General features: G+C 54.0%; 1 protein-coding gene across 1 annotated transcript; it reads right to left on the reverse strand.

Annotated features, from left to right (window-relative positions):
* Nucleotides 1-425: 425 nt before the first annotated feature.
* On the reverse strand, nucleotides 426-8,922 carry LOC113610530 (protein DGCR6). Its single transcript, XM_027088769.1, has 5 exons — nucleotides 8,706-8,922; nucleotides 8,459-8,619; nucleotides 2,440-2,540; nucleotides 1,433-1,573; nucleotides 426-901 (listed from the first exon to the last, which is right to left on the reverse strand). Exons 1-5 carry the CDS (start codon nucleotides 8,813-8,815, stop codon nucleotides 818-820), a joined length of 597 nt encoding a protein of 198 aa, XP_026944570.1. The 5' UTR covers nucleotides 8,816-8,922; the 3' UTR covers nucleotides 426-817.
* Between the last annotated feature and the right edge of the window lie 538 nt (nucleotides 8,923-9,460).

A 9,460-nucleotide genomic window follows, 5' to 3' on the forward strand; every position in this document is an offset into this window, starting at 1 on the left:
GCAGGGTGGACCCACCAACACCTGCCTTCAAGCTGTATTGCAGACCCAGCCACGCAGGGCACTGGATACCCTCACCTCCAACCCCACAGCCGGGGCTCAGACCAATGCAGACAGCGCACTCCCCAGAGTGGGCTTGGTGCTTCCCCATCCTCAGTCTCTTCCTCTCTCAGACCCTTCCTGCTGCTCTGTGCCCTTCACCCCAGCGGCCCCAGTGACCCACACCAGGCTCTGGCTGCTCTGACCGCCCCACAGAGCAGACTGGATGTGGCCCTAGTGCCCTCAGACTTGCCCCAGGGAGGGGCCTCTGTGACCTGGGGGTGGGGCCATCTTCTGCTGATTCCCCTGTAGGCCACGGAGCCCACAGGCAAGGGCCCTAGCTAGGCCCTGGTCACGACAGGCACCACAGAGCTGTCATGCAAGCCATGTGCAGGCCATGCTGAGGTGTCTTTATTTCTCGGGGTCACATGCAGCTCATGAGCCTTTCCTACTCGGGGGCTGCACCTGCCAAGGGAGGGGCCGAAAGCAGAACACATTGGAAGCCTGGGGCAGACAGCCAGAAGGCTGGGCCCACTCTTCCCTTTACCTTCCCACCCTAGCTTTGGACAAAAAAGCCCAGGTGAAGGTGGGTGGCAGACGCAGCCCAGGTCCACCTAGCTTCTCCTCACGGGGTACCCCTCCTGCAAGCAGCTGGGAGGGTGGTGGCCAGACTTCAGGAAGATGAGCGCCACTCAGCTTTCTGCTGCCTTTGGTGACTGTGGAACAGGGTTGTCTTCCCAGCCAAGATGGGCAGCGGGTCACTGGCAGGAACCCTGCCTGCTCATAGTGCCGCCTTCCCCACCTGGCAGCCCCTCTGCTGCAGCTTCCGGATGAGTTCCAATAGGTTCATCTGTAGCGTCAGCTCCTGGGATGCAGAGGGGCCACTGTGAGGTCCCCTTTAGCCCTGGCAAAGGCCCCAGGAAGCAGCCTCCTTTACCCAAGGACCCAGGGCAGATACCAGGACCTAGAGAGCACCAGGCTTGAGCCCATGGGGCTGACTTCCAGTGAAGCCTGGCTACCGCCTGCCAGAAAGGGGCAGGTGTTGGGACTCCACCTGTGGCAGGGCCTGCAGTTGCCCTGGCTTGGCATAAGTGGAGGTGTGTGCAGAGATGTAGGGGAACTGCACAGGAGGCCCTGTAGGGCATAGCGAACCCGGGGAAAGTGGGCAATGCCCTGTAGTCACATGGCTTACCCTCCTGTGGCGGAGGCAGTGTGACCAGCCTCCATGCTGAGCACAACGCAGAAACCCTTCCTGGAGCCTCCCTAACTCACCATGTCCCCTGTGTCCACACACCCTGGGCCTGGGCTCCCAGCGACCAGCTAAAACCCCATATGGAATCTAGCCTTGGGGACCAACATCCCCTGGGCTGTGCCGGGGCAGGCCTGTGCCACTGACCTGCGGGTTGGTGGTCACATAGAAGCCGGCGACCCCTGCCTTCTCCAGTGTGCTCTGCTGGTCCGCCACCTTCCGGTCCAGCTCCAGGACAATCTTCTGGTCCATCGCCCGCTGCTCCTCACGGATCCGGTGCTCCACCGCCTGCCACGGTGAAGGCAGCTCAGGGGCTCAGCCTCCTGCCCATCAGTGCCTCACACACACATTCCTGGCCTGTCACCTCCTCTGGCCCCTCCCCACCTCCCAGTGGATCCAGCTCCCAGACTATGGATGGATCCCGTACTGCACCCAGGTCCGTCCCTCCTTAGCCACACAGAACCCTGCAGAGGGGCTCAGATGACCTGCCCCAAATGCCCTTCCTCCAGCACCTCCTGTCAGGTGTCCTCCCTTTGCTGTGCCAGGCCTCGCCCAGCCCTGACAGCTCGGGACCACCATGAGCTGGCCAGATGCTGGCTCCACCTCTGCTGACTGTCAAGCTGGCCACCATCTCTGGGCCTTTGCGTATGTTTCCTCTCCACTGGAGCTGCGGCCAAGCCCGGCTCAGCACCTCCTCCCTGCATGCCCTGGCTTGGGGCTGCCTTGGGACCCTGCATACGCCTCCACATGCACCCCACCACTGGTGGCTTCTTGGTTATGGGTGGGCCTCTGCGTTGTTCCCAGGCAACGTGGGAGCAGGACTTGCTGGCTCCATCATCCCACCACTGCCCTCATCCCCAAGGCCATGGGGCACAATGGCCCCCACTCACACCTGCCCTGTACAGGCCCAGCCCATTAGGAGCTGCTGTCTCGAGGAGCAGAAGAAGGGGAGTGGGGGGATCACACACTCTCCATCCACTCCAAGCACACCCCAACCCCCGACAGTGAAGAGCCACATGTGGGCACATGGAGCCTTCGCGGCCCACCCCAGGCTGAGGCCCAGGCTGGCCAGTGGCTCCCAAGCCACCCGGAGCCCCTCCTCTACGGCCCTCTCAGCAGAGCTCAGGTGGTGCCCACCCTGCCCACACCCCTACCTCTAGCTCGCGCTGCTGGGCCGCCTGGAGCACAGGCAGGTTGTGGGGCCTGCAGGCCTGCTGGGCTTCCTGGTGTTTCTGCCGCAGCGCCTGCCTGAGCACTGGAAGGGGACGAGACCAGAGGGGTTATCAGCAGGTGGCAGAGGGGTAAGGAGGGGGCCTGCTCCAGCTGTCCCACCACCACAGGGAAGCAGGGCAGAGGCGTGGACGTGAGGGAGGCCTGCACTGGGAGCTGGGTGGAGCTCTGGACACCCAGCCCCCAGCCCACTCAGGCGGGCCCTCACCCAGGGTACGGCCCTTCTCCAGCAGCAGGGCTCCAGGGCACTAGAGAAGGGTGAGGCCAAGTGTATGGTTATGGGGGTGGAGCCAGGGCTGCAGCCTGAGCTCAGAGAATTGTGGATAGGGAGGGAGGAGACTGCGGTCTAGAGGTTTCTAGGCTCAGATGCTGGCTACAGGCCAGGAGTCCAGCGTGACCTGCCATCATCCAAGGGACATCTACTGAGACATCCAAAAGACCACCGAGGCAAAGGCCTGGGAAAGGAGGACAAGGAGAGTGGCCTCTGCCCTGGGGTGTGGCAGTCACTCCCCCTCAGTGCTGCCCTTGGTGGTGGTGAGGGATGCAGAGCCACCCTGTACCCTATCCATAGCTCCTAGAGGGAGTAGGGTGGGCACAGACCCTGAGGGGCCCAAGGATGTGATGAAATAAAATTCATATTTTAAGTTAAGACACGCAACATTTAAATAAAATTTTTTCTCTGCTCATTTGAGCCTCCTCCCTTCCCTCCACTGAACATTGTGCATCTGCATTAAGCATGAACCAGACTCCCAAATGGCAGAAATACCTGCTCAACCACAAAGATCAATTTTTCTCCTTCTGGTGCCAGCCATGTAACTCCTTGGGAGGTAACATTCCTTTCTCAGTCCTGTAAGGGGTCATGATGACCCACCACTGGCCTTGTACGTGCAGATGTCTTTGGTGGACTTTATGGACAAGGCCACAATATCATTTCCCTTAAAGACAGCGATTGGTGCAGAACAGACTGGTCAGACGACCTGGGGAGACACTGGGCTGGAGTTCTCAGCTTAAATATTTACTGATGACCTTATTAATGTCACTAGCTATATTTCTGCCTATTTTACAAGATTATTGTTTCTTTAATGACCAAATGTGTGGCTGAGCCTCCAATAAAGATAATGATGACTATAAGACCTGAAACAACTGACCAAATATATAGTTCTGTAAGATCAGGGATTGTAATAGTGTAGCTCTAGATGTGGGAAGAAGCAACAACAGGGCAATAACAGACTAGTAGGACAGGCAGCCCGGAGGCCTTGGGCTACTGTTAGTTAACGGGGTCTAGTCTGGTAACAGCACATTGAGTGGCCTATCAAGGAAATCCTCGCCTGACCTGGGAATGAGCATTCCTAACACCGTGGGACAAATTGGTCATGAAATGCCTCCCAAAACTTGGTCGAAATTAAGACTGAAAGAGGGGCTTCCCTGGTGGCGCAGTAGTTGAGAATCTGCCTGCCAATGCAGGGGACACGGGTTCGAGCCCTGGTCTGGGAAGATCCCACATGCCACGGAGCAACTAGGCCCGTGAGCCACAGCTACTGAGCCTGCGTGTCTGGAGCTTGTGCTCCGCAATAAGAGAGGCCACGACAGTGAGAGGCCCGCGCACCGCGATGAAGAGTGGCCCCCGCTCGCCGCAACTAGAGAAAGCCCTTGCACAGAAACGAAGACCCAACAGAGCCAAAAATAAATTAATTAATTGTAAAAAAAGAATAAAGTAACACTGATTTAAAAAAAAAAAAGACTGAAAGAGAAGGGACTGTAACAGAGAGAATGTTGCCCAACACCCAGTTCTACAAGAATCAAGTCATTAACCACTGCAGTCGCTGACCTACCTGAAAGGAATTCAGGGTGAAGATCGGGATGAGGCACTTTGTGCTCTGGGAAAACTGGCAGAACTGGCCCTCAGACACTTGGATATTTTCAGGAGAAAATTTTATGAATACAGTTTGTTGCATCTTCCCATACTTAGAAATGCACTAAAACCATTAACTAAGCTATCTGTTCCTCGTGAATAGCAGTAACCTTCTACCAAGCTGCATGCTTGGTTACATGTACCCCTTCACCAAAATCACATATATACTGGCCTCCCTCCTCACCTCTTTGGAACAGTCCTCAGAGCTTTCGGAAAGACTGTCTCCAGGTTAGAATCCTCAGGTTGGATCGACTATAATTTTCCATTTCTTTCTTAGATTGACTATTGATTAATTTTTCAATAGATGGCATGAGCCGGCAGAGGCCATGTGCCAGGGAGTCTGTGTTGCTCCAAGAGGGGCCACCACGACCACCAAGGAAAGCTTCCACAGTCCCCACTAATTGTACAGGACTGGACAGAAGAGAAAGGTAGCATGGGATGGAAAGAAACCAATCACAAAACAGAACACTCAACACTATGCAGCCAAAATCCTAGACTAGTAAGTGTCAAGTGGCCAGATCTCCCCTGTGAGGAGGGGTCCCGGCTATAAGACACAAGGCCATCACTCGGTCCTCGGCAGAGACCTCACGTTACAGCCCTTCTCTGGAGGACCCCTGAGGTTCCCCAATCTCCTGTTTCTTCACAGTGCGTGCACATCTCGACTATGGCATTTATCACACTAAGTGAGTCTGAAGCTGAGGGCCACCCTCAAGACATTTCCATAAACAAAGAGATGAGAAAGACACTCCCCAGTTAACATTTACAACGTGTGGAGGCAGGATGCAAGAAAACAGATAAATGCAGGGAAATGTCATCTTCACCCCATTTATCAACGTTGCTACAAATCTCAGGTCAACTTCCAGATTCCACAGGGCAAGCAACCAGAGGCAAAAAGAGAGCTGCACCCACTGCCCGGGCGGGGGCCTGGCCTTTGCAATGACCAAGGAAAGCAATGGCAGCCAACCACCACCTGCTAAGTCAGAGGAAGGAAAAGCAGAAAGTCACAGGCACTTTCCCACTGCTGACAGCACAAAACCTTCCAAAGGACAAGAAGCGAAGTGTCTGAAGAGTTATCAAAACTCCCCACTAAAAGGAACCAGGGCTCCATGGAGACATGGCTTTTTCCCTTGCTGCCCCCTCTCCCTTTAAAAAAATTATTCTGAGCGCCTGATTTGCTCCCTGAGCTACTAAGCTCTGAAGATAAATAAAAATCACCAAAACGAGAGCAAATACTACTTACTGACAGCCTGCATTTGGCACAGACCCAGTCAAAGGCAGGAGGAGTGGGAAAGTTTTACGGTGGCAAAGGGGAAAGGTCCATCCTGATGGAAGGTTGTTGGTGTGGGGAAGCTGGAAGCAGGCCGTCAGAAGAGGGGCTGAGGCTGGGAAAGAACAAGAAAAGATGAGCCTGAACACCTTCCTGTACCAGAAAGCAAGAAGTGCTCCAAGAATGAGGGGGACACATCAAAAGGACACAGGAGCCAGCCCACTGTTCTTCCACTGGCCAAATGTGGCATGATTTGAGCGTTAAAAGGCATCAGCTATGTACTTTGGATTTGTGAGTATGCATCTCATTCCTCAATAACAATGTGTACAGGGACTTCCCTGGTGGCGCAGTGGTTAAGAATCTGCCTGCCAATGCAGGGGATACAGGTTTGATCCTTGGTCTGGGAAGATCCCACATGCCGCGGAGCAATGAAGCTCGTGCGCCACAACTACTGAGCCTGTGCTCTAGAGCCCACGAACCACAACTACTAAGCCCTCGTGCCACAACTACTGAAGCTCGTGCACCTAGAGCCCGTGCTCTACAACGAGAAGCCGCCACAATGAGAAGCAAAGGCACCACAACGAAGAGCAGCCCCAGCTCACTGCAGCTAGAGAAAGCCCGTGCCCAGCAACGAAGACCCAACGCAGCCAAAAATAAATAAATAAAATATAATTATATTAAAAAAACATGTACAAAGACAACCATCCAAACATTTAGGGAAGAAGTATTACCAATTATACACAAATTCTTCTGGAAAACCAAAGAGAACACTTCCCAACTCATCCTGTGAAGCGAGTATCGCCCTGATACTCAAACCAGACAAAAATGTTACAAGAGAACTACAGGCCAATGTCCATCACTAGCATAGAAATAAAAATTCTTAAGATTTTAGCAAATCAAACCAACATAGACAAAAATAATAGTTCATCATGACTGAGTAAGGTTTATCCCAGGAATGCGGTTTATCCCAGGAATTTAAAAAATCAATGTAATTCACCGTCGTAACCAAAAAGCCACTTGATCATCTCAATAGATGCAGAAAAAAGATTTGACAAATCCCAACATCCATTCCTGATAGAAACACACTAATCCTGGGGCAGATGTCTATCATCACTAGGAGGAATTTTTGCCACAAATGCTTAATGTGTGTATCGTCAGGTTGTCCAGTTTACAGAAAACACAGAAAGTGGAGGAAGAGGTAAAATGTCAACACGAGGAGGCAATCCAACAGATCCACAGTGGGGACGTTCTAAGGCAGAATACCCTGGACTCTTCAAAAAGTCAGCGCCACAGTAAATGTTGGGAACTGTTTCAGAAGCAGAGACCAAAGTAACCAATGGCAATGCATGACCACACACTGGATCCTTATAAAGGGACTGACAATTTGAGACAAGTTTCGGTATGTGACCGTGGACTCAATGTCAGAACACACCCTGGAATGATTCATTTCTATCCATTGTGGTTACAGAGGAGAGCGTTCTTGTTCTAGATCGCTGGTTCTCAGTACTGGACCAAGGCTGACCCCCAAGGATGTCTGGAGACATTTCTGGCTGTCATTATTGGGGGAAGGTGCCACTATAATCTAGTAGTTAGAAGCCAAGGATGCTTTTAAACATTCAGCAAAGAACCATTAAGACTTGTCCAAGGACTGGCGCAGTGGTTAAGAATCCACCTGCCAAAGCAGGGGACATGGGTTCAAGCCCTGGTCCGGGAAGATCCCGCATGCCGCGGCGCCCGTGCACCACAACTACTGAGCCTGTGCTCTAGAGCCTGCGAGCCACAAGTACTGAGCCCGCGTGCCACAACTACTGAAGCCCGTGCGCCTAGAGCCCACGCTCCACAAGAGAAGCCACCGCAATGAGAAGCCCGCGCACTGCAACGAAGACCCAATGCAGCCAAAAATAAATAAAGAAAGAAGAAGGAAAAAAAAAACCTGTCCAGCCACAAATGATAACAGCGCTGCTGTTGAAAACCCTGGTCTAGAGGAATGCTGAGGACCCCTGGTGAAGCCCTGTGGTGTTGCACATACTTACGGACACAAAGAACTTTGTCAAAACTTCAGTTACTGAGTGTAGCTGGAGAACGTATAAGTATTCATTATATTATACTTCCAACTTTTCTAAATACTTAACCTTTTTCAAATAAATAAAAAGTTGGGAAAAAATAAAATAAGAAAGGTGGGAAATCTGAGGGGGCGGGAAGAGCTGACCAGCACACCTCGCAGGAAGGTGCTCCGGAGGCCCCTCCCATTCCCAGTAGGGATGCCTGGGAGGGGCCAAGGCTCCCAAGGCTTTGGCCAAACGCGTGGCTCAAGTGGAAAAGTTTTTGGATTCTGGAGGGTGCCTCAGGGATCAGTGCAAGGGAACTTGATGCGCTGCGGAAAGGAAACTGACACTAAAGGGCGCTGCAGAGCTGTCAACACTGCGGGGCATCACTGCGGGCGGCCAACCGCCAACACCAGACCTGCCAGTGGGCTGACCAAGCACAGAGGCCTTGGGCCATCCTGCCTGGAAGGGGAGTGAGGGCACGCGGGAGCGCGAGCAGGGAGTTTCTGGATGTCCTGCGAAAATATGACTTTGCAACTGACAAAGTAAAACCGACTTGACCCATTTGTCATCAATGGCCCCGCGCCCTCAATCCGGTCAATTTCAAGGGCTTCTTTCGAACGGTATCCGCGGAAGGCCTCCGCCCGCAGAGACCGGAACTGCCCGGGCAGGCCGAGCTCTCGCGCGGGGAGCTGGGCCGTCCCGTCGCCCCCGCGCACCTCGGTGCTCGTTCTGCAGCCGCAGGCGCTGGTTGTACAGGCTCTTCTCGGTGAGGTGCTGGATGTCCAGCAGCCCCTGCACGATCTCGAAGACGGTGCCGTCGAGGAGCGCCAGGGCCAGGTCACTGAGCGTGGTGTAGGACAGGCGCTGCTGGAAGGAGCTGCGGGAGGAGGGCGCGGTGAGCGGGGCGGGGCCGAGCCGCCTGTCCGCGGCCCCGCCCACCCCGCGTGCCCCGAGGCCGCGCACCTGGGCAGCTCCTTGACCAGGCCCTGCAGTGCCGACAGCAACTGGTAGTGCCGCTCCTGCTGCCGGGCTCCGTCCACTGCCTCCTCCAAGGCGCCGGAGTACCGCTCCATGTCGCCCGCACCCCGCCAGCCGCCGCCGAAGCGACGCGCGCCTCTACGTCAGTCCACAGCGCGGCGCGCCCCGCCCCCTTTCACGACAGTTCTGAGCACAGCGCGGCCCGCCTTGCGTCACCCAGAAGGAGGCTGTCTCTGCCCCACCGGGGAGCGTCCCGCATTGTCCCCGCCCCTTACCCTGCCTCCCCGCCCACGCGACCTCGGAGGCGTTACTCCACAGCCTCAAAATCGCGAGATTTCTGAGAATTCTCCCCCGCCCGCGCGGTGGGCGTGGACCTACGCCCCGCCCCCACCCCCGCCCTACATTGTAGACCGTGCTATGGGCAGCCTGTGCTTTTTTTTGCTTCAGTTGGCTATTTTTCTGGAATCAAATTACAGTAGTGATTAATAGATTTTATTTTTTATATCTGGAGTAAAGGATTTGTTAGTTTTATAATTTTTCTTAAGAACAAGCATATGTATTTAGTAGCTCCATTGCATTAGAACAGTTTTAATTCACAGTGACTTGTGAAATCCACCTTCTTCAGGCCTGTGTTGAGAGCTTCCTGTTTTATCAAGTCATGGGTGGAGAAGAAAAGGCTGTCCTGTTAGGTGGCAGGATGTTTACAAGTGACACTGCTTCTTCTAAAACATTGGTTCTTT

This window comes from Aethalodelphis obliquidens, unplaced genomic scaffold (assembly GCF_003676395.1).
Source record: "Aethalodelphis obliquidens isolate GAN/ISIS:26980383/991018 unplaced genomic scaffold, ASM367639v1 scaffold63, whole genome shotgun sequence".
NCBI lineage: Eukaryota > Metazoa > Chordata > Mammalia > Artiodactyla > Delphinidae > Aethalodelphis > Aethalodelphis obliquidens.

Coding starts and splice junctions, on each gene's coding strand:
- LOC113610530 (XM_027088769.1), bottom strand. CDS start 8,815: ATGGAGCGGTACTCCGGCGCCTTGGAGGAGGCAGTGGACGGAGCCCGG. Junction 8,620..8,705: donor CTGGTCAAGGAGCTGCCCAG/GTGCGCGGCCTC, acceptor CTCCTCCCGCAG/CTCCTTCCAGCAGCGCCTGT. Junction 902..1,432: donor ATGTGACCACCAACCCGCAG/GTCAGTGGCACA, acceptor TCTGCATCCCAG/GAGCTGACGCTACAGATGAA.